Source organism: Solanum tuberosum, unplaced genomic scaffold (genome assembly GCF_000226075.1).
Source record: "Solanum tuberosum cultivar DM 1-3 516 R44 unplaced genomic scaffold, SolTub_3.0 scf00101, whole genome shotgun sequence".
Classification (NCBI taxonomy): domain Eukaryota; kingdom Viridiplantae; phylum Streptophyta; class Magnoliopsida; order Solanales; family Solanaceae; genus Solanum; species Solanum tuberosum.
In genome coordinates, this window is record NW_006239029.1 from 932,267 (window position 1) to 957,116 (window position 24,850).

A 24,850-nucleotide genomic window follows, 5' to 3' on the forward strand; every position below is an offset into this window, starting at 1 on the left:
TCATTTATTTTATTAAATGTTTTAAAGACTTAAGTTGCCTATTTTATGGCGAGTTGAATATATTATTTTATTCAGAGTTTTTCATTTGAGTCAAAACTTTGTATTTCAGTTTCATGAATTTTATTAACTTTTTAAGCTTTGTATGCTTAAATAAGTTTTCCGCTTGTAGTCAGCCAGGATGAGGGTTCACTTGGAGACCAGCAATGGTTCTCGAGTGCCGCTCACGTCCAGGGTGTAGGCTCGGGTCGTGACACATACATTCCCTAATCATGATGAAATTGCAAGTGGTTGAGTATATACTCACTCTGTCTTATATTAATTGATCAAGTATTCACGTAGAAGGTTGAAGAAAAAATAAACTTATTTATTTTGGGCTTTAAAATTAATAGTTTTATTGGTCAGTTCGATTCTTTTGAAATTGTTCCTAGAAGAATATGTAATAAAGATAAGATACAAATTTATTTTATAGCAAGAGTAATTAGTCGTTATTATTTCAAGATCAATTTATTTTTCGTATGGATGAAGAATTTTGTAATTTTTTTTTTAAAAAAAGTTTGTTATTCTTTTCTCTAAAATCTTTGTTTCTCCTCCAAATTGCAGTGGTATACTAATTGTGTCTAATAAAAGCCAAATTATTGTAACAACCAGTCAGTTATTTATAGTAATGATAAAGTTTCATAAAAGACTCTTAGCTTTACTCAATGAAACTGGAATAGTGGTCATAAAAGGCTCAATGTGATTCATGATTTAAAGTCATCTTTTTTTGAAAAAAAAAGATATCTTTTTTATTTTTAGAATAAATGCACTTAACCATAAGTATAACATCTTTGACCAAGTTTTTTAGAGACCAAAAATATTTAATTTTTCCCCATTAGAGTCCAATTCTATGATAATGAATACATATATAATTCGTGTGATTCCATAAATCAGATTTAAAGAGGATTAAATATACATAGAATTTCACTACTAAAAAACTGCCAAAAAATGACGGCCAAAATCGACGGACTACATCATTTTTTTGGTCAAAATCGTCGGAAAAGCGACGCAGTCACTTCCGTCGCTTTTTGGCTCGACGCTTTTCAAAAAGCAATGGACAGCGTCGCTAAAAAGCGACGAACTGTGTCATTTTTCTATTTTTTATTTTTAGAAATTATTTTTAACAAAAGCGACCCGTCGCTTTTATTTAATTTTCATTTTTTTTTAATTTCCAAAAAGCGACGCAGTCCGTCGTTTTCTAAAAAATTTATTTTTGAAAATCCCAGAAAAGCGACAGACTATAGGACCCTATCCGTCGCTTTTCTGGAAATTATTTATTTGAAAAATCCAGAAAAGCGACGGACTAAAGGACACTGTCCGTCGCTTTTCTGGGTTTTAAAAAAAAATAAAACCCAGAAAAGCGACGAACTAAACCACGTTGTCCGTCATTTTTTCTGCAATTTTTCTGCTATCCACCTGCAAATGCAATTCAATTCAATTTAGCCCAATCAAAAACACAACATTATACACAAGCTACACAAAACATAAAACAACAAACTTAAATTAACATTCAAAAGTATCTAAATCACAATTTAAAGACTTTAGTCTTTCAAAATTCGTTTCAAAGTTTCAAAAAGTTCATAAATTAAAAGAGACCTAAACTAGGGAGTGGGATCTACATAATAATCCTTATCACTGTCGTCGTCGGTGTCCTCGGGAGCCGAAGTAGTAGGTCGACGAGTGAGGTTCATCACTTGTTCTTTAATTTGCTGAACGGTCTCACTCATGCTTTGTTGTTCAGCTACTCTTCTCCGCTTCGACTCTGTCAGTGCCGATGTGACTCTGTCAGTGCCGATGTAAGTTGTGCTATTTGAGCCGACATAGCAGCTATCTGAACACCGTCAAGTGTCTTGGCTTGACGTGACGATCCAATACCTTCTAAGCCTGAATGGAGTCGTCTTACATTGTTTCTAGAGCCTAGACCATAGCCTCTACCCTTGTGTGTCCCCCTACCACTTTTTCTTTCCAAAGTTGGGTGGACAGTTCAGGTGTCATTTCGACCGAACTATCTAGATTCTCAGCGACGTAATGATGAAACTCGTTCTGCATATTAAAGATAAAAATTGACATCAATATATATACATATCATAAATATATTCACTATTAATATATATTATTCATATTACATAACTTACAAAAGTTCGTTCGGTCCTTTCCTCCACTCACACATCCGGATTTGACTCATTTTTTTTCTTCCTGACATGAGTCTTCTTGAAAACCTCCGATCCAAGGGGAGTGCACCCCAATTCTTTTTCCTATAAATAGAAACTGAAATTTATAACGATATATATGAATCAACTAATTATTTATTTAAAAGTTTGAATTAGAACTTACCATCTCTCTTGCAATTGTTTCAACGGTCTTTGCACCTCCGGTGTGCAATGAGCCACCCTTAAGACTACCTCTAGCCTTTTGGCTTGTTCTGACATTGCCTTAAACTTATCTGTGTTCCAATATAAACGCAATTCATAAAAAACATGAGGCAACATCCAATCCGGATGTTCATCAGTATCCTAAACTTTCTTTAGCTAGCTAGACAGTCTGGCGGATGCCCTCCTCTCAAATGTGATCGTAATGACCAATTGTACCTCGCGGCTCCCAAGTACACATAGTCTGAAAAAAAATTGAATAGCGTTAATTAGATCGATAGTAAGAAAAAAAAGTATACTAAACTAAACTAAAAAATATATACCTTAAATTCATTAAACATCGGGTGGCATATACTGTTTGGAATTTCGCTCCAAGAGTGATAAGCCTGTGTATAAAGTCTTCTAACACATTCTTTTAAAGTCTAGGCAGCATCCTTTGCAGGATGTCACCTGCAAAACACATAATAAATATGTTAGTTCATGAATAATATATTAAAGTATAAGAAATAAATAAAATAAACTAACAAATAGATAACAAAACAAACTTACGATGATCCATCTGGCTCAATCATGACTCTACCAAGTCTGTTTTTCTGGCCAGGAGCTAGAGCAGGCATCTCATCATCTGTAGCACTAGGTCTAGCTGTAGATGAAGGTGATACATCAGGATGCACAAAACGCTGAGTCCATGAAGGCATACCGGCCATAGCATCTGATTGCTCGCTACTAGAATCTCCAATTCTCATGCCAGATAACTGAGGAGATGAAGTACCTGCCGATAAGGGTCGTAGTCGACGAATAGCCTGTAAAGGTAGGTCCTCGTAGCGTCGTGGAGGCAATTCCTATAAAGTAGAGGAAGCATCGACTGATCGACGGTAATTAGGATAATATTGTCGAGGATTCGTTGTACCAAACGAAACAACAAATAAATGAGTATCATGGCTGATGCGCTCTGGCGCAGAAGAAATAGATCCTAAAATATCTTCAAGATCTATGGGTCTCCTAGACTTCTTCTTTTTTGCCTGTTTAGTCTGGCTAACTCCAAGATGCTCGCGATGTCTATCACCGTCACCGTTTGATGACATCTGTATGCAAATTTACATGTATAATATATATATATATATATATATATCATAAATTAAATAAAATTAGACAAAATACACTAACTTACATATATTATATATACATTCTACACTATTCCTCCTCGCTTGTTTCAATTCCATTATTATCCCATTTTTTCTCCTCCTCAGTTGTTTCATTTTCATTATCGTTCCATTCTTCCTCCTCCTCAGTTGTTTCATTTTCATTATCGTCCCATTCTTCGTCATCAAATAATTTATTTTCCTCATTCTCAGATATATCTTCCTCAACATTCATTATCTCATCATCAGATACTTCTTCTAATATGTGCTGATGATGTTGTAGTGTGGTTTCCAATTCAACATCATTTTGATACGCCACATCTAAGACTTTGTCAATTTCAATTCTTCCCACATGCTTACTTTTTATAACAACCCACCAATCAGCTTTGTCTCTACGCAATGGATATGGAGCGTAATACACTTGTTTAGCATTTTGTGCAATAATAAAAGGATCATAACTTATGTATTTCCTGGTGTGCTTAACTTCAATTATATTATGTTGATGGTCCACTTTTGTGCCTCTATGTGATGGGTCAAACCACTCACACTGAAACAATACAATCTTTTTCTTAGGCCAATCTGAATACCACACTTCAATAATCTCATGAATGACATCACAATATTCAATAGTTTGGCCAATACCATCAACATCACCTTGTATGTAGACACCACTATTATTTGTTTTCTTGTTCCTAGAAACTTCTTCAGTTTGAAATTAAACCATTGACACAATACTTATTCATTGTCAGTACTTGAGATTCAGGTCCAAGTGCTACTTCTTTCACTAATTGCACTTGGACGCTTGAGTATTCATCGTAAACATACGTGATTGTTAGTTCAAGTAATATAATTTAGTATAACATGAATATATTATTAAATACTTAGTGATTGCACATTTACATAGTTCCTCAGCCATTTGGAAAATTCTGTATAGATGACTTCATTACCCCATTTGCAAAATCAGGATATACATTATCAAAATGCTTCACACCCGACGGTCTTTTATATTCACGATGTCATCTCATATGTGGGGCAGACCTCATCGATGCATACAATCTCTTTAACCTAGGAATGAAAGGTAGATAATGCATCGCCTTAACTAGGACCATCTTTTCAGCCGGAGTTCTCTTATAACAAGCATGTCCACAAAACTTACAATTTTCTAATTCACTATCAGTTTTGTAAACAACATGCAACCATTAACACAACAATGAATTCTATCATACGTCAATCCTAACTTGGAAACTAAATGCTTTGCCTAATAGAAGTTCTTAGGTATGTTAAACTCCGGATTAACTAGTTCACCCAAAAGATCAACCATTTATTCCATAGCCACATTAAGAACATTCCAATCTGATTTAATATTCATTAATCTAACCGTATCTGACAAGGCAGAATGCAGACTCCCTTCACATAGTGGACTACTACACTCTTCTAATTGGTCATAGAAGCGTCTTGCTTCTTCATTAGGAGTTTCATCAAAATATTGTTCGGGTTCCATCCCACCTTGAACCCCGAAAGTATCATTGATCATTTCATGAACCCTATCATGTTCAACTCTATCCTGTTCAACCCTAATTTTGCCATGTGGTGCAAGCATATTATATTCATCCACAGACATCGAATTATAAAACATACCATCCAATCCATCTCCTTCTCCATGATCAATCCATATAACTATCTAGTCTCAAATTCATTACGGTACAAATGAACCATAGTTGTATCTGGTTTAAAAAAATTTAAGCACTTACATGCAATACAAGGGCACCTAACCAATCCATTATTCTGAAAATGTCAAGTGTCATTGTATGTTGAATAAAATATCTAACACCGTCAATAAATTCAGGTTTCAAACCAGCACCAGTTTCATAATGCATATCATACATCCACAAACGATGATCCACCTACAAAAAATATAGATATTCAATTATATTATAAAATTTAAATAATAATTTTTACTACATTAATTAATTGTTAATATAATTTATAATAATTACTTAATAATTATATTTATTATTACTTTTATATATATATATATATATAAATTAATTAATTAGTTCATAAATACTACATTTCAAGATCTACAAAGTGCAAGCTTAATTAATTCATAAATTTTAATAAAGTTTAAGATTTCAAATAATTAATTATATTAATTCTAATTAAGTTCAATTTATTATAAATTAAGTTCAAAGTTTCTAACTAATTAACTTCAAATTAAGTTCAAGTTCTAATTAAGTTTAATTATTAAGTTCTAATCAATTAAGGTCACCAAGAATTAGTTATATTCAAGTTCTAAGTTCAATTAGTTCAAGTTTTAATTAAATTCAATAGTTATATTCATGTTCCATGTTCAATTAGTTCAAGTTCAAATTTTAAATTCAAGTTCATATCTAATCTATAAAATTAGTTATATATAAACTTCTAATTCAACAATTAATTATAGGTCAAGTTCTAATTGAAAAAAAAAAAAAACCTATTCATCACATTCAAACATTCTTCAATATATATTCATAACATTCAAACATTCATCATATAATACTCAAAACACTTCAATTACTAATCTAACTTCAAATTAACACTTTACTAACTAACAATCAATCAAAGTTTTAAAAAATCCTAAATTCAAAAATCTTCAATTTAAAACCCTAATAATAATCCTAATTCAAAATCTTGAAAACCCTAACAAAAATCCTAATTCATTCACTAACTAACAATGCCCAATTCAAAATATGCCTAATTTATAAAAAACCCCAAATTCAAAAATCTTCAATTCTATATACCTAAGTAACAATAATCAAATCAAATTAAGAATTGATTAAACACAACCCAACAAACTAAAACAATAATATACTAACTAAAAATCAACTATAATCACAAGAATTGTAAAAAACCTAAAATTAGGAACTAACCTTAACAAAGAGGAGAGAGGCAGCGGCGACAACGACTGGCAGGCAGCGAGGGAACGAGTTGAGGTAGCGTCTGGCGGCGGCCACTGGAGGCAGCGGCGACGGAATGTAGAGAGAAGGGAGAGAATAGAGTGAAGAGAGAGAACAAATATGGAAATCCCGATCTGGTTAAAGATATTTTAAAAGAAGCGACGGACATCGTCTCTTTGTCCATCACTTTATTTAAAAATAGTTGACCGATATTTTGACCAAAAAAGCGATGGACTAAGAGACGATGTCCGTCGTTTTTCTTAAATGTTTGACCAAATATTTTGACCAAAAAGCGACGGACTTTGAGATGTTGTCTGTCGCTTCTTTAAATAATTAATTATTAATTATATATATAGTTGGCAAAAAAAGCGGACTAAGCGATGTCGTTCGTCGCTTTTTAAAAAAAAAAGCGACGGATAGTGTGGCTAATGGCGTCGCTTTTTGGAGCGACGTCGTCCGTCGTTTTTTAGAAGTTTTTTAGTAGTGTTTACATCTATTTCTGAAATAAAGGAAAAAAAATCTCTGGAATAGAGGGGTTGTTTTCGAAAGACTCTCTTTTCATCCTATGACATTGAATATTTTTTAATTATAGGGGTTGAAGGATGGTTATTTATGAGTTTTACTCCATAATCATAAGCCCTGAATTTAGACCGTCCTAGAAAATGGAAAAAATTGATAAACATGAAGTTTTTTCGAACCTTTTAATAGACCTTAGATATCGCGAATCTAGATTAGTAGGTCTTAATGACAGAATCATAATAGAGAAAGGTATTCTCTTTTAATGAATCTTAGCTATAGGAACAACGAATTCAGATGAATCGAGCTTCAGAACAAATGTCGGACAATGAATAAGAGAAAAAAAAATTGTTAGATATATTATTGAATCATGCATGCATCACATGGTAAGTATAATACTACCTCCGTCCACTTTTAATTGTCATAATTTCCTTTTTAGAGTCAAACTATAAAAACTTTGACTAACATTTTATAATGTATTTTTCCATCATATTGATATGCAAAAAATTGCAACTAATAGTATTTTTTGTATAGTTTTTGAATATCTAATTTTTTTGTTTAAATTATCAAATTAATATAATATGATTTAACTTTGAAAATTAGTCAAATTGACTTTCAAAACATGACAAATAAAAGTGGACAGAGAAAAATATTAATAAGGCTAAAATAGTATAATATAATAATATGTAATAAATTCTTTTGACCATCTTTAATAATAGATACAAATAATTTCAAATATTATTCTTATACTTTTTAAGATAATAAATATATTTATCAACAATACTTATAAATACATCCACAATAAGATACATAGAATCACCAAGAAACATTCTTTTTCTTTACCAAAGTCCTTTTCATTTTTTGCAATGAAGATGAATAAAATTTTCTTATTCCAATGGCTTCTTTTATTGATCTTCACAAAAACATCATTAATTTTTTCAAAACCCCATAAAATCCCAAGACTAACACCACTTATTCAAAATATACTTCAAGATCATTCTAATACCTTTTTTTCTTCAACAAATGATGATCTTCCAAAAGAATTTGAGACTTACTACTATAAACAAACACTTGATCATTTTAATTATGGACCAAAAAGTTATTCAACTTTTAAACAAAGGTATATAATTAATTCTAAGTATTGGGGTGGTTCCAATTCAAGTTCTCCAATTTTTGCCTATCTTGGTGCTGAATCTTCTATTGATGGAGACCCTCTTGGTGTTGGATTTCTCACTGATTTTGCACCTCAATTTAAGGCTCTTCTTGTTTACATGGAGGTAATTAAATTCATTAATTATATTCCATCAAGTATATGTATCAATTAAAACTACCAACTCATTTTACTTTGTTTTGTCATGTTTTTCTGTTAACTAAAACTTAATTTGCATTTGACCATAAATTTTAAGAGCAGATTTTGAAATTTTATCTTTAAATATCTGCTTGATCATGTATTAATTTGATCAGTTTTTGAAAATCTGAAAAAACTTCAATTTTTTAAAAAGTAAAATGCATGTCAAAACACAACTTCAAAAACTCAAATTTTTAAATTTCATGTTTGAACTTCAAAATTTATAATAGTCAAATGAGAGTGTCTAAGAATTTTACACTAGTTGTTTTAACCGCGTTCATCATTAGTGTGAGAGCACTTGATCAGTGAGCTATAATAGAATATAGTAAAAAAATCATAATTGAGCCCAAATACTATGATGGTATTTTCTTGTCCTCAAGATCAAAATTATTTATTAAGAATACATCCTAGATTTTGAATCTTCTTTGACTTTTCTCTCATTATATATGCTAGCTTTATGCTATGTTAAAAATTTTGGCAAACTATTTTTCAGCATAGGTATTATGGAGAATCAACACCATTTAAGACGATGGAAGAAGCTGTAAATGATGAAGATACTAGAGGATATTTCAATTCAGCACAAGCTATAGCTGATTATGCAGAACTTTTGTTACATATTAAAGAAAAATATTCAGCAAAAAATTCTCCAATTATTGTCATTGGAGGATCCTATGGAGGAAGTAAGGAAAAAGGATATCCCCTTCTTAATTTTCTTTTTAAAAAAAAAAGGTAATTTAGGATGTGTTCGGTATGAAGAAAATATTTTTATGTTTTTCATGTTGTGTTGGTCAGAACTTTTGAAGTAGGAGAAATACATTTCACAAGTGATATTCCATATTGATTCTGTCGTTATTCCTACCGTCCAACACACCTCATTTTTCCACCCCACTACCTCACACGACCTTACCCTCACTCCACTCCATAATATTTATCTATATTATATACAATTGCTTTTAGGATATTTCTTTTGTTTCAATTTGTTTGGTTTATTTTGATTTGACACGGAGATAAAGAAAATAAATAAAAAATTTGAATCTTGTAGTCTTAAACATGTCATGTGAAACGTTGAAATTAAAGAGTCGTTATAAAAGGTAAGGATCATTCTTTTTGAAATATACTAAAAAGAAAAATAGATCAAACAAATTGAAATAGAGGAATAATATATTTTACTTATGTACTGAAATACAAGAAAATAAGTAAGAAAAGCCACTTATTTTTTTCAAAAATATTTTTTCTTCCGTACCAAACGCACCCTTAAAGTTTAATTTTATCAAAACTTTTTCTCTAATTTATTTTATTTTATTTTGCAGTGCTTGCTTCTTGGTTTAGAATGAAGTATCCACATATAGCTCTTGGTGCTTTAGCTTCATCAGCTCCAATTCTTTATTTTGATAATATCACTCCACAAAATGGATATTATTCAGTTGTGTCAAGGGATTTTAAAGTAAGAAATCTATTTAATTTAATTTTTTTTAACTTTTAATAAGTCCTTTATTATTTTTTATATTTTTAACTAACAAGTTAATTAATTTTATAATTATTTCAGGAAGCTAGTAAGAGTTGTTACCATAATATAAGAAAATCATGGGAAATAATTAACAAGATTGCTTCTAGAAAAAATGGACTCTCCTATCTCAGTCGGAAATTCAAGACTTGTTCGTAAGAGTTTAAGTTATATATATTATCATAATTTTCATATTATTATGCTATTTTTATCTATTCTAGTAAAAAAAAAAAACTTATTTACGTATAAATATCTTTTGGCTGATTTGATGATAATATTTTTTTACATTATTAAACAGTTGTATTTATTGTAGCAAGTAATCAATATTAATATTATGACAGTATATTTTTTCTAAACAGGAAAAAAAATTATACTATTAAGTTATCTTTATCTATTAGAGCATGCAATCTGTTTTATTTTCATGATTAGAAATTTTACATTTTTAATCGATACCTATCCTTTTGTATAAGAACTTTCTTTGCAAAAATTATATATATACATGCATCATCAATGTAAGTAATTTTTACATCATTAGGTCTACTGTATCTATTACATGTCTTATATTCAAAGTTACAAATCTCACTTGAGTAATTCATCATCAAATCACTTTTATCTGTTTGTGTAATTTTTTTTAAAAAAATCTTATTTTTATTTCTATATTTATTTAGTCTTGATTTCTTGTTTTTTAAGGAAGTTGAATGATCCATTTGAGTTGAAGGATTATTTGGATTCAATGTATTCCGAGGCTGCTCAGTATAACAGCCCACCAAATTACCCAGTAACAATAGTTTGTGGTGGAATTGATGGTGCACCAAAAGGAAGTCATATGCTTGATAGAATTTTTGCTGGAATTGTTGCATATAAAGGAAATTCGTCTTGTCACAACATGAACCCCAAGCCTAGTGAAACAGATTTGGGATGGAGATGGCAAGTAAGTTTTATACTAATACACACTAATTTAATCGAGAATTTAAGTTATATATATTGATTATATTAAAATATAGTTTACATGCATTGTATCAAGATATAATAGGTTAGTTACTATTTTTATCAGGTTATTAATTAAATATAATTGAAATTACTTTATAAGTGATCTGACTAGGAACACCTAGGAATTTGACATAGTAGTCTATTTAACATGAATAATACACATGACTTTGGAGATATAGGGTTCAAATCACAATTAAAACAAAAAAATATAGACGATTTTTTCTCCATATGCTGAAGTCTTGATGGGATCAGAATTGCTCGACACTAATGAAGGGAGGTAGTAAGTGTAGAAATTTCACATCTAGGATTAGAGAAATCAAGGATTGTATTGATAGATTAAAATTGTTAAGTACATACTCCTTAAATAGGGAGAGAATTGTAGAGTCCTAAGTTAACTATACTTAGAATCCTACTACAATACCTATTACTATTATAATAATAATAATGCAATTATAAATATTCTAATCCTAGTTGTACTATAATCCTAATAGCAATCTAATACTAGTCGTAATATAATCCTAATCGACATAAGTAGTCTAATCCTAGTGTGACTCTAACTCTACAGCAGTGTTGTAAATATGTGTGTTGTAAACACGTCAGTCAGCTTCGTTGGACTTGTTCCTTCTACATGTTTCAATCATTAGCTTCCTTCTTCTTCAACACGTCAGTTAGCTTCGTTGGACCTATTCCAATCATCAGCTTCCTCTTTCTTCAACACTTCCCCTCAAGCTAGAGAGTAGAGGGAACAGTTATTCCTTGCTTGCTTCGAATACCCAGCAAAAACTTGTTTTGTCAATGCTTCGATATGAATGTGATGTCTAGTTGTTGCTTGTGATAGTTCATCTGTAGATTGATACGAGTAATTCCACCCGTAAAAACACTTAAGAGTAGTACGATTGTTCCTACCACAGATTTGACATGACTCAATAGTATTCCTCTCCTTATTTTCACTTTGGAAACTTTTATTGTTCAGAGAACCTGGTGGTCCATATTGACTATTCTGAGAACTTGTTCCCTGTCCAGCAGGCTTGAAATATGTTTCTCTGGAGTTGATGTTGTTGTTTCCTCTTCACCTGCCTTTTTGATTACTATGTTGTGATTTTGTTGTGACACCTCTTCTTCATCTTCCCTTATATCAAAACTCGTGAGAGCATAAACAAATTGATTAAGGGTGGAATATGGTGCCTTGACTAATATGGCAGTCCTAAAGGTTTTGTATTTGAGACCTAAACCTCTAGCAAAATTAATTACTTTTGTTGCTTGAATATAAGCTTTTTCAAGCATTCCCACATCTCCTTGGTAGTTGAGCAGCTCACAATTAGGTACATGCTTTCTTCGGTCAAGGTGCCTGAGAACCAACTCCTTAGCAACACATCTTTCTCCTTCCAGTCATCAATGGTGCCACTATCTTTTGCATCCTTCTCAACCGCTACAACTTCCCTAGAAGTCTGTCCAGTGGAACAACTACTTTTACTTGGTTCATAGATAAGATATGTTAGTTTCATCACCTGAATCAATTGGGATATTTGTGTCCTCCATATGAGGTGGTTTGCTAACTTAAGTTTAATGGAGCAAGCGGCAATGAGTTGGTGAAGTGAGGAGGTCGACAAAAGGGTCCATTGCAATTTAACGTGTGATTTTTTTTCATCAATACTCAGAGAGCGGAAAAGTTTTTAAGCTATGATACCATGTAGAAATCTCACGTCTAGAATTGTATTGATGATTAAAATTGTTAAGTACATACTCCTTATATAGAAAAATAATTGTAGAGTCCTAAATTAACTATACTTAGAGACCTACTACAATACATATTACTACTATAATAATAATAATGCAATTATAAATAATCTAATCCTAGTTGTACTATAATCCTAATAGTAATCTAATTCTAGTTGTAATATAATCCTAATCGATATAAGTAGTCTAATCATAGTGTGACTCTAACTCTACAACAGTGTTGTAAACACGTCAGTCAGCTTCGTTGGACCTGTTTCGACACGTTTCAATCATCAACTTCCTTCTTCTTCAACACGTCAGTCAGCTTTGTTGGACCTGTTCCTTTGACATGTTCCAATCATCAGCCTCCTTCTTCTTCAATAGGAGGTACCTGATTATAAGTACCTAAGGCCTTCTAAAAGTGTGGCTTAGAGTGATCAATTAAGTCGTTGGGGCAAACTTTGGATACCATGATCCAAATTTCAGTAGAAATAAAAATATTTGACGATTTTTTTTATCTGTGTAAATTTTGATGAATAGTTTTATCTAATATTTGGTGAGAGCTAATAATAGGCACTTGATAGTATGGACCTAAGGGTTTGTAGCCTAGAGATCAATGAAATAGATATAAACCTTGAAGATCGGGAATTTATATCCCACCAGATACAACAAATGTCTTCTTCTATCTGCCTTCATAGTCAGAATTATTCGATGTCGTACGTGTTAATATATGAGAGGTAATAAGTATATACTATGTAATGAAATAATCAAGATACGAATAAACTTACTCATTTTATTATTTTGTAGACATGCACTGAGATGGTGATGCCGGTAGGACGTGGGGAAAATGACACAATGTTCTATTCAGATCCTTTCAATTTGAATAATTTCATAAAAGATTGCAAGAAGAAGTATGGTGTCTCACCTCGTCCACATTGGATCACAACTTATTATGGAGGACAAGTATGTACATCTTTCTCATACTTAAATTTAATTTACTAATTATCATAATGGTAATCTCACCTTTTTTTAATTTTCCATCCGATATATAATTATATACGTGATGATGCACATGCAATCATATAATATATGTAGTGCGTGAGCGAGCGCATATACACAGTGGCGGAGCTTGACTTTTTATGAAGGGTGTGCAAATTTTTTGAAGGCAACGAACAAATTTTTTTTGGTATATGGATTTATATCCATCTTGTTCTACCTAAGGACTTTACTATCAACACTGTCAATAAAAAAATTTCCACTAAACACAACGTCTGAAAAAAAATATCTAATTTGGTTTGCTTTCAAAAATACATGATAAGTTATATCAACTGAAATAATAGTTTTATAATGACTGGGTCGAGATTTTTTTGAACACATGCACATATTCAAAAAAAAATTATTAACTTTTACTTAAATTTAAAGTTACTTTTCAACCTATCGATTATGCTACTTTTTTATTTCAATGTATGTATATTAAATTTCTTTTATTCTAATAGAAAATGTGTGAAAATTCTAATTAAAAGTTTCAAATCTCCAAATTCAATTATGAAACTATGAAAAAATTAACCCCTATGAATTATTTTTTCAAACTCCGGATGACCTACTTAGAGGAAATGGAGAAATGTAATTGCATATAACCTTCTTTTCTAATTCTTTAAGTAGAAACTCATTTAAACTATTTTATATATATATATATATATATATATCCAAACTAAGGTTTGAGTTAAATTTATTATTTTTCCTTTTTCAATTTATGTAGCACACTTAAAATTTTGAGATTTAAATTTTTGAACTTAGACTGTGAATTCAACAATAATAGGTTTTGAAACAAAATTTATATATTTAAAAATTATATAAAAAATAATATAAAACATAGTAATTATCAATGTCATATAAATTGAAATGGAGAAAATAAATATAAAATAAATAATATGTAATGATTCCTAAATAAGAAAGTAAATTATAACTTTAATTTGCGAGAGTAACTTGAGATTAGGTGGACCCACAAAGGATTGTGTGATTTTGACAAACAAAAGAAGTAAAATAATAGCAACCAGATTCAAACTGACAACCTCAGCATTCCTTTTGAACACTATTTCCACTGCGCCAAAGCCTCTATTAATGTTAAGGTTGTGCAAAATGAATTATATATTTATATTTAATAAATTTTGACTTACGTAAACAGTGTGATTTTCCAACGAAGGGTGTTCACGTGCACACCCTTATCATGTTATAGCTCCGCCCCTGCATATACATATTATGCATGCACATGTGTCAATTATATATATATAATTATATTTTTATACACTACTATGATCAACAAGTGACTTTCCCATGGAAATTTTTGAGGTAGGTTGGTCAGAAATTATATTCCATAAACCTCCCTCGAAAAAATTTCATAAAAAATCCACTTATCTTTAAGGCGCAGTACTTGTTTTGGGGAATGTTTGATTCATGTCGGAAAGTTATGCTGCTTGGGCTACTACATAATGACGACGGATGTGTAGTGCATTATTTAAAGATATGAGATGTGAGTATAAAATATTTTTGAAAAGTTCGAACAACATAGTCGGATAATATTTAAAGAATAGAATACTCTCTATCGAAGATGACTTCTTTCTCATCATCAAGACACGAACCCGAAACATCAACCTCTTACAACAATCTTTCATTATGCTTATTTTTCCATATTATTACTTTTTCTTATATATATATTAGATTTGTGAACTTACTAAATGAGTGGATTTTGCAGGACATAAAATTAATTCTTCAAAGGTTTGCTAGCAATATTATATTTTCTAATGGGCTAAGAGATCCTTATAGTAGTGCAGGGTACGTACACCCCACCCCCACACAATACTTTTCTTTTTCTTTTTCTCTATTTGGTTTTATTTATTTATTCTTACATTAATTTTTTTTTTCTATTTTAGGGTTTTGCAAGATATATCTCATAGTGTACAAGCTGTCCACACACGTAACGGTATGCCAATATTTACAATAATGTGAAAATGACATTTACTTCATCATCAAATTACTGATAAGATAATTATAAATAATTTTCTTAATATCTCGTGTAAATAATCGAAGGTCATGATGAAATGGATAGAACTCTTCCGACCCTTACTAAGAGATTTTAGGTTCATAAAAACAATCCTATGAGCAAGAGCTTCGTAGAAACAACACCTACCAGCTACTTTTTGGCCATGTCTTTAAAAAATAGCTATTGTCATAAAGTTTCAAAAATTTCACAGGTGAAATTCAATTACAATAACTAACCTTAAGTCACAAGAGCTGAAAAGTGGCTACTTTTGTAAGCTTTACCCAAGTGCTTTCCCCTTTAATGCACAAACAAAGCGTGAATCCAAATTAATCGAAATGAGTATCCAATGCCGGGTGAATAACAAATATTTTATTTTTCTTGTAAATATACATGTCAACTCTAATTTCTTCTTCTTCTTCTCTTTTTTTTTTTTGTAGGTTCCCATTGTCTAGACATTCTTTCTAAAGACTCAACTGATCCAGAATGGCTAACCATGCAAAGGAACACAGAAGTTAAAATCATTGAAGGATGGATAACAAAGCATTATGCTGATCTCAAGGCCCTCAAAAAAGGCAAAATGCACTAATTAAACAATAATTAGTCCATTAATTGTATTTACAAGAATATAAATTACATGTTTGAAGCAAAAGTATCAAAGTTATTCTCTAAATTATACTTCATAATCATCAAGAAATATATACATGTTCTCTATCAATTAATTATTACATGTTTGAAGCAAAACTAGAAAAGTTTTTATCCTCTAAAGTTACTTCATTATCATCAAGAAATATATATATTATCATATGTCCTTTAGACTTTGCTAGAAATGGCCGAACATTAAAAAATCGGTGGAAAAAGTTTTATATAATGATAGTGAAGAAAACAAAAAGGGTCTCTAAATTTTATTTTGTGAGAGTAGATTATAGTTGTCATGTATATATAAAGAGATTTACCTATATAAATATTGACCACGTGTGTAAATATTTTTTTAGGTTTGACTTACGTTTTTATTAGAATTCAATAATTTTGATTATGACTATGTATATGTGTTGAAAAATTTATTTAATATGTATAAATTATTGATATATACAGAGTCTAATATATTACTCCTCTTATAAAATTCAAATTTTCGACTTAAAATTCTAACTTCGTTTCTAATCACTTAAACATATAATTTTAAGTTTTTATATCAATTTATCCATTGCTATTAGTATTTCAAGTGGACACAATACTTTAGGGGCCCTCTTTCAAAGCACACATGCACACACACGTTATTAGATGTAATACAATGAAAGCATGGTGTTTGTCAATTGCGCGCCCGCATCTACCACTCAACTAAAGGTACTCTCATACGCTATCGTTTGGTTGAGAATAAGTTATCTCAAAATTGATTATTTTGGGATTAGCTTTCTTGGAATAAATTTTCCTAGAATATATATAGGATAATTTATCTCATTACTATGGTATAAATGGCAGGATAAGTTATTCCAGACATGGTAACCAAACAAGACACCAAAATTTTACCTCAATACTATTTATTTTTATCACTCACACAAAACGACCCCTAAACTCTCACCATGTGCGGAATTAAAGAAATATTGGATTATAAAATTTTATTATACATAATTTTATCTTACATTATTTCTAAAACAAGCTATTTTCAAAGTTTGAATTTGTAATCTCTTGATCATATAACAATAACTTTACCAATTGCTCAAATACTCCAACAAAGTAAAAACAAATAAAATTAAGGGTGTATTTGATACGAAGGAAGATGTTATTTTCTATAAAAAGATATTTTCCTAAAAAATATTTATTTTTAAAAAGCTAGTGAAGCTCTTAATATTTTTTTTAATGTTTGATAAGTAAATAAATAAATATTATCTTTTAAATAATTGTACTAATACCTAGCAAAACGACATCGGATGGGGTGGAGAGTGTGGAGTTTACACCATTGATAAGAAAGTCATTTTATAAATGATGAGAAAAAAGATTTGGTCTTTCATTATTAATTTCTTTCTTTTTTAATTTGGGATGATGAGCTTAATCTGGTTGGATGTAGCTTTCTTAATCTGTCTTGAATTTGAATTGGATAAGTTCGAAGTTTTTTAATGTATAAAACAACACATGGTTCGATTCAATTTTGAAGTTTATCGGTACGATTTATCGATTTGTAAACATATACTAGATCGTTATGGAACCGTTAAGATATTGATTTATCAGTTTGTCGGTTGTTAAACGTTATCAATTTGGTTTCATTTTAACTATTATGATTTCACAGACAAAAAAATTCTTCAATAAAAAACACTTTACAACAAAGTGACAAACCAAATGAACTATGTACACATAAGTTGGCAGATTGCATCTTGCTTAGAAGCAAACACTTGCCACTTATAGAATATACCTAAGAGTTTGAGACAGTGAGGAGTAAAAGTATATGAAACTAAATCCTAAGGGAAGAACTTCATATATCGAAGGGTATAATTATAACTTAGCAATTTACTACCGTGTTATCGATTAACTCATTAAGAAAAACTAAAAATCTCAAATATTTACAGAATCGATAATCCGATAACAAAACAAACTAAAATCATCATCAAAAATCGTTAAATCAAAAATCTATTACCAATAACATTTTTTCATTTCAGATATCGATTTTGGTTCGATTTTGAATCATCCTATATTCCTATTAGTATAAAAATCCCTAAAGATTTGGATTCTTGAGTTCTCTAACATGGGCCTAGCCCGTGTAGGTAGAAAGCCCACAATACTGACCCGTTTCCTCGTCTACTTCCTCAGTCTTCTCCATTTCCCGATCCCTGTAACCTATTGGAGAATCGCATAAGAAGACAAAAACACCATTGAAAATGTTGAAGCTTAAGAGATTTAGCTCAGCTGTAACACCTGCAATTCTCAATTCAAGGAAAAAATTTCAGCGAGAAGAGAAATTAGTTTCTCTAATAGCTTTACAGAATCCATATCGATGGACTTCCAATCGCTTTTTCGATATTTACCAGGTTCGTTCAATGAAACTCTGTTACTTTTTTTTCGGAGTCTCTCTATTGCTCTGTAATATGCAAAAATCTGCAAATTTAGTTACAGCTTGTTTTGATGATTGTTATGTATGGTTTTGTAATGTATCATGTTGTATTGGCATCTTAGGGTGTAGCCTTGTGGATAATACTGTGTTTAGAACTATGAGGTTTCAGGTTTAATTGCGAAAGAAACTAGGTGATTTATTAGGTGCCCAGTAGAATTAGTTGAGGTGCATGCAAGCCAGTTCGGACATCACAGTTATAAAAGCAAAAGTATCATGTTGTATTGTACTGTATTATTTTGATGAATACAATGTTTAGCCAAGCAGTAGCAATCTGAAGAATAGGCTTACAATATTTGGAAATTGAAGTTGTGTTTGGACATGAACTTCAATTGAAAAATAAGACTGCGCAAGTGGAAGATTTCTGAGTGAAATTATTAGTTCACTTGAAGAAATACTACTTGAAGCATCATTTCAACTTTAACTTCTCTTTTTCAAGTAGAAGTTAAAATACCTAGCAAAATTATATCGAAATTATAAAATGAAAAATTATGGACTGTCTTTCAACTTTTTGGTAGATGGGAATTCATTTTTCTAATTGGTTGTGGATTCATTCCTGTATAATTGGGATTCAAAGGCTGTCTATTAGTCCCCTTTCTCGACTTCCCAAATATTAAAAACTATATGAGAAGTCATAAAATTTGCATCTCTTCCCATTGGATGATGTATTGGAGATTGCTTTCTTTCAAAGTTAAAAGAACAACTGTTATTAGACAGTAGGAGTATAGTAGAAATCTGTCTTGTATTGAGTATTGAAGATTCATTTGATTACAGCTAGGAAACAAGGAGGCAATTGAGAAAGAGCGTGCTCGGCTGTAAGTCTTCTTTTTTCCTTTCCAATTTATTGTCTCGTTAAGCTTACATCAAATGGACTCTGAAGTTTATTTTATGTATATTATGTGCTTTAGGGCAGTAAAGATGAGATGAACCGTGGTTACTTTGCTGACATAAATGAGTTGAAGGAACATGGTGGTAAGGTATAACAAAAAATCACTACCTTAACTGTTGCTTTTTCAGTTTTATTGACATTTTTGCTGTGTCCGTGATGGAACTGGCGGAATATAGATTGCAACTGCAAATAAGATTATCATTCCAGCAATGGTGGCGGTGAAGTTTCCTGCTCTGGAAGTGATTCACTCGGATGGTTCAAACCTTAAGCTTCCCATCACATCCACTGGAGATGGCGTTGAGGCAAATAAATTAGAAGCATCAAAGGCGTCGTTGATGTGTGTTTCTTTCCGTGCAAGCTCACAGGTTAGATCAACTCTAGTTGATTGCTGGTTTCGGTGAAGTAAAGGTGATCTTTGTGTTTATGATTATCCTTTTTGACACTAGTAACATTTGTATTTCAGTCCTAAGTACTGAAAAATCATATTTACAAAAAAGAAGAAAAGGGTATAGTCTTTCCAATGCTAAAACAGATCCAGATGGACCCTAAAACATCTATGATTGACTTAGTCTCATTGGAATAGACATTTGTACACCAAAAACAAAACAACAAAATACATTTAAGCTTGACTTCCTGCAGGTTGTTGTTCCTATATTCAAAACATCTATCATTTCTCTCTCTCCATATTGTCCACCATATACGAGCAGGGATCATCCTCCATCTTTCTCTGTTTGTAGCCCCAACTCCAGCCTCCTCTCAACTGAAAAGAGTCTCATCAATCTTACTAGGCATACTCCAAGAAATGCCTCTGAGATTAAGGAAAATCTGCCACAGTTGATCAGTGAAATCGCAGTGTAGAAAGAGGTGTCTTACTGTCTCTATATCCTTACCACTTAAGGATTTGTTGCATACGGATATACCTCTCTTGGCCACATTGTTCAATGTCAGAATTGCTTCATTGGCTAGCAGCTAGGTGAAGCATGCCACTTTTTTGTGGCACTTCAACTCTCCAGACTTGCTTGTTTATATCCTTCCTTCACCCTGTATCTTCCTTTGTTGTGCCCATGCCACCATAAATAGTCTTCACCTGTTTGGATTCCTTGGAAACTCTCCAGAAGTGTGAAGAGTTCAATCATTCTGGGAATTTCCCAGTCATTCAAGTTTCTTCATAAATAATCCTCACTTGTTTGGATTCCTTGGAAACTCTCCAGGAGCTTGAAAAGGTCAATCATTCTGGGAATTTCTCAGTCATTCAAGTTTCTTCTAAGGATCAAATTCCATCCTTGTGGTGACCACATTTCAGCATGTGTTTATGATTATCCTATCATCCAACTTACTGATTATCTTTACTTTTTGAGCATGCCTGTCTACGAAAGAACCTCTATCAGCGCAGTAAGAAATCATTTGGTCTCCCTAATTAGTTTTGTAACAATATGGTGTCTTAACAGAGGCGTCATCTTGGACAGCTAGAAAGTCCAAAGGACTTTTACATTCCTCAGAGCTTAGGATATTTATCAGTGGTTTATCAAATGATGGGGCGTTATCATTGACTGCCTTACGGTTGTTGGTTGTTCGGTTGCATTAACTGTAAAAATGATTTAAAGTTGATCAAAATTAATGCTATCAACACTAGTGCTACTACAGTAATTTTCAGTTTCATACCTCAAGTGGATATATTATGAAATAAGCACCTATAACTATAAGTAGGTTGAAAATTTTAAAGTTTTACCAAAGATGTGTCTATTGGCAGGATTTTTTAATGTTTCCACCTAAAGAAAAAGGCAATGTGGGCTCATGCATGTCTTTGTAGGAATGAATGGATAGATTTCATTTAGTTGCTACACATTTAACAAAAGGGTTGAGAGTTGAGACTACGAGGGTGTTTGATTTGCTTCTTTAAAATAGCTTATAAGCTAAAAGCCATAAGTTGGTCATACCCAACTTCTAGCTTTTAGCTTATTTTTGGACTTTTTTGGCCTAAAAGTAAGTGCTTAAAAGCACTTTCATCTTTCCCAAACACCACAAAAATTAGAAAAGGAGCTTAAAAGCCAAAAGCACGTAAAATAAGCCAATCCAAACACCCTGTACAACTCCATTAGCTTAACTACAATCTCACGTAGGCTTTACCTTAATGTTTCATAAATATGAAATTAATGCTTAGAGTTTGAGGAATAGAAGTTTCTGATGCAGCATTTGTGGGTTAAAAATAGTTAAAAACTATCTTGTCCCACGCTTATCTTAATATAATGCAGGTTGATTTAACACTTGGTGTATAAACAACAACTATTACATTACATCTTCTTTTTTTTCTCGTTATATTATTGAAATTTTGACCACTTTTGGCAGGCAATGATAGATTCTTGGAGTAAGCCATTTCTGGATACATTCAAAGATTCCAAAAGGGTTCAGCTCTATGAGGTATCATAGCACTAATTCTTAGATGAAAGAATGTCACTTCTTCATGCATGTCTCTTACATATCGGACCTGGTTTAGGTCTTTATACAACTGTAGATCACCATAGCCCGAAGACTCAAGTCTCTTGTGCTTTTTGGACTTTCCTCTTATTTAAAATGTCTCTCATACTATACCCTTCCTCACTTACGTTACTTTTTGATTGTTGGGGATTCAACGAGGATTTAATACTTCAGAGGATTTGAATTTCAAATAATTCTTTTTCTTTATGTGGGTTTGGGATGTTCTTAGAGTTGATAGTAATTGGGATAAGTGACTCTTAATTTCACTCTCAAAGCTATGGTTCTTTTGTGTAATAGTGACATTCTCAGAATTATGACATTTTCATGAAGTGTAGTGACATTACATAAAGAAACATGTTTCTAACTGCTATGCATTCTTCTGGAAATTAGTAAACTGTTAAAGTCGCAACAAATATAACAACTACATACCCAGTGTAATCCAACAAAGTGAGTGGGGTTTAGGGAGGGTTGGTGTATGCAGACCTTACCCCTACCTTGGAGGTAGAGTGCCTGATAGACCTTCGGCTTGAGGAAAAACAGTTCAAAGCAACTCCGGAAAGGAAATGACGGAAATGAAGAAGCCACGGCAAACTACGATAGAAAACATGACAAAGCATTCTGAATAGTAACTACAACAAATAATATGGTAATCAAAGTACAAGAAGCGACAAATAGTAACAGAAATAGAGGAACAAGAAATTACAGGAGTAACGCTATGGCAACTAGTATGGAAGGATAAATGAAACCACACTCTACTACTCTAATTTGTGTCTTCCACAACCTCCTATCTATATGAACTGATAAAAAATAATTGGAATCTAGAGAAGCAAGTTCTAGTAGATATATAAGGCAGATGTCCTATGCTGAAGAAAGAGGTTTCTTTGATGATGTAGCTCTTCTACAGCATGCTTATAATTTCTCTATGACAAACCTTGGGGATATTTCACACTTCTTGAACGGAAAAAGAAGTGGTTTGGAATAAACTCTGTAAATGCCCTTTTTTTAAAGGAATATATGCATGTAAAAGGCAGCGATGTCTGTGTTTCTGGTTGTCATAATAGAGTAGACCTTGAATATATGAATCTTTAAATTGTTTGCAGATCTCCTTGATAGATTCATGGTTTTTGACACTCAGTCCTGTGAAGAAACTGCTACTTCGGATGATGAGGAAATCTAACCCTCATGAAAGCAAGGATGTCTTGCATAGACAGATTGTTTATTCATTTGGAGACCATTACTATTTCCGGAAAGAGCTTAAAATACTGAATCTCCTGACTGGGTATGAAGTGCTAACATTTCTCGGTTTTCCTTATTGACTAAGCAGAAGAATTGAGTTACAAGTGTTTTCCGTTCTGTATGAAATTTACAGGTACATGTTCTTGGTTGACAAATTCGGTAGAATACGATGGCAAGGTTCTGGATTAGCAACAGAAGAAGAGCTGTCATCACTTCTCTCCTGTACTTCTTTTCTGCTGAATGAGGAATCAAAGTAACAAAACTTAGACGGCTTTTGGAGAGACCTCTTTTTTAGGTGGATTCAGGTTCCTTCAATCCTCATAAATGTTTCATCTTTGTGCTTCTTCTGTACCTTGTTCTGTTCCGGAATTGCTGTATTTTTCCTTAAATTATATACATTTTTGGTGATTCTGGACAAGTTCCTTGAACTGAATTGGCTGTGAGCCATGAAACATAGATGTTGTAAGTACATTCTTCAGGGTGGCATAGGACTAACAATAATGGATTCCATGAAAAATCATATATTGATTTTTTGCATTTTCTGATAGAAGGATGTTAAATATTTCTCCTCCATTTGCTTTAGTTCATCGACATTCTGGTTGGTTTTATTGGATGAGACTACTGGTGGTCGGTGATCATGATAAAACTTGGGGAAGCATAAATAGTTGACCCATAGTAAGTGTTGGATCAACGATAAAGTTGGTTACAGGTTCGAGCCGTGGAATTAGCCAGTAAATGGCAAAAATTGCTTTGCCAGAGGTATACCCGACATACTAAGACTAAGATGAATTCACACTTCCTCAACATGCTTAGTCCCTAAATCCCTTAACTAAATGAGACGCTTATAATTGCATCATGTTGTTTCAGCTCTTTCAGTCACTACTACTTGTTCGTGTTAACAATAACAGAGTTCGATAAGACTCTCAGGTAAGAAAAATCAATCCTAAATAAGCTCCAGTTGATTCTCTCTATAAATCTTTTTGTAAGCAAGGAACTTGTGTCTGGATTGGCTGCCTACATTATACCGCTTGGATTGCGGTCATAATTGTTCCAAGGAAAGTTCACCACTCATATTTCCCCTGGCAAATACAATATATGACTCTGTGTCTGTAGTCTTGATTGGTAACCTTTCCAGTGTCGTTTAACATAGTGTATTAGTAAAAATAATGCATGCATTAGCTTTGGCCTTTGTGTATTATTAGTTTTTTGTTTGGTACAGTTTTTCATGCTATGTATAAACACTCTATTGTGTAGCGAGGAGTGTATTACTAATACATGAAAAATCCATGGTATTAGTTATGCACGGGGATCTAATGCTTGCATTAGCATGGTTAAAGACCCAATCGTCCCTCGGAAACTTTTTTTTTTGACATCCCCGTGCCCTGGGGACTAGCCGACAGTTTGAAATGAATCGCAGCAACAGTTGAAGTGCATACCTTGTGAAGATAGAGAGACTCATCTATAACAACACAATCAGTGTAATCCCACAAGAAGTAACTTCTGGGGAGGTGGTGTGTGTGCCACCTTACTCCTACCGTATGAAGATAGAGAGACTA

The 24,850-nt window shown here is 32.2% G+C and overlaps 2 protein-coding genes across 3 annotated transcripts; both read left to right on the top strand.

Annotated features, from left to right (window-relative positions):
- Window positions 1-7,871: 7,871 nt before the first annotated feature.
- On the top strand, window positions 7,872-16,227 carry LOC102578987 (lysosomal Pro-X carboxypeptidase-like). The gene is made up of 9 exons (XM_015309429.1): window positions 7,872-8,276; window positions 8,841-9,027; window positions 9,658-9,791; window positions 9,894-10,006; window positions 10,542-10,782; window positions 13,365-13,520; window positions 15,310-15,389; window positions 15,488-15,537; window positions 16,035-16,227. Exons 1-9 carry the CDS (start codon window positions 7,872-7,874, stop codon window positions 16,181-16,183), a joined length of 1,515 nt encoding a protein of 504 aa, XP_015164915.1. The 3' UTR covers window positions 16,184-16,227.
- Window positions 16,228-18,352: 2,125 nt separating this feature from the next.
- LOC102583204 (uncharacterized) lies at window positions 18,353-23,841 on the top strand. Of its 2 annotated transcripts, none has more exons than XM_006348992.2 (7): window positions 18,353-18,614; window positions 19,469-19,509; window positions 19,608-19,671; window positions 19,760-19,948; window positions 21,930-22,001; window positions 23,159-23,337; window positions 23,428-23,841. In XM_006348992.2, the coding sequence occupies exons 1-7, from the start codon at window positions 18,465-18,467 to the stop codon at window positions 23,549-23,551; spliced, it is 819 nt and encodes a 272-aa protein (XP_006349054.1). In that variant the 5' UTR covers window positions 18,353-18,464; the 3' UTR covers window positions 23,552-23,841. The 2 variants fall into 2 exon arrangements, with proteins under 2 accessions (XP_006349054.1, XP_006349055.1); XM_006348993.2 differs by having other exon boundaries at window positions 18,565-18,614; window positions 19,603-19,671.
- Window positions 23,842-24,850: the final 1,009 nt, after the last annotated feature.

Excerpts from the sequence above, each read along its gene's own strand:
- LOC102578987 (XM_015309429.1), top strand. The coding sequence starts at position 7,872 with ATGAATAAAATTTTCTTATTCCAATGGCTTCTTTTATTGATCTTCACA. Across the intron at positions 15,390-15,487 it reads GATCCTTATAGTAGTGCAGG|GGTTTTGCAAGATATATCTC; the intron begins GTACGTACACCC and ends TTTCTATTTTAG. Across the intron at positions 15,538-16,034 it reads AGCTGTCCACACACGTAACG|GTTCCCATTGTCTAGACATT; the intron begins GTATGCCAATAT and ends TTTTTTTTGTAG.
- LOC102583204 (XM_006348992.2), top strand. The coding sequence starts at position 18,465 with ATGTTGAAGCTTAAGAGATTTAGCTCAGCTGTAACACCTGCAATTCTC. Across the intron at positions 18,615-19,468 it reads GCTTTTTCGATATTTACCAG|CTAGGAAACAAGGAGGCAAT; the intron begins GTTCGTTCAATG and ends ATTTGATTACAG. Across the intron at positions 19,949-21,929 it reads CTTTCCGTGCAAGCTCACAG|GCAATGATAGATTCTTGGAG; the intron begins GTTAGATCAACT and ends CACTTTTGGCAG.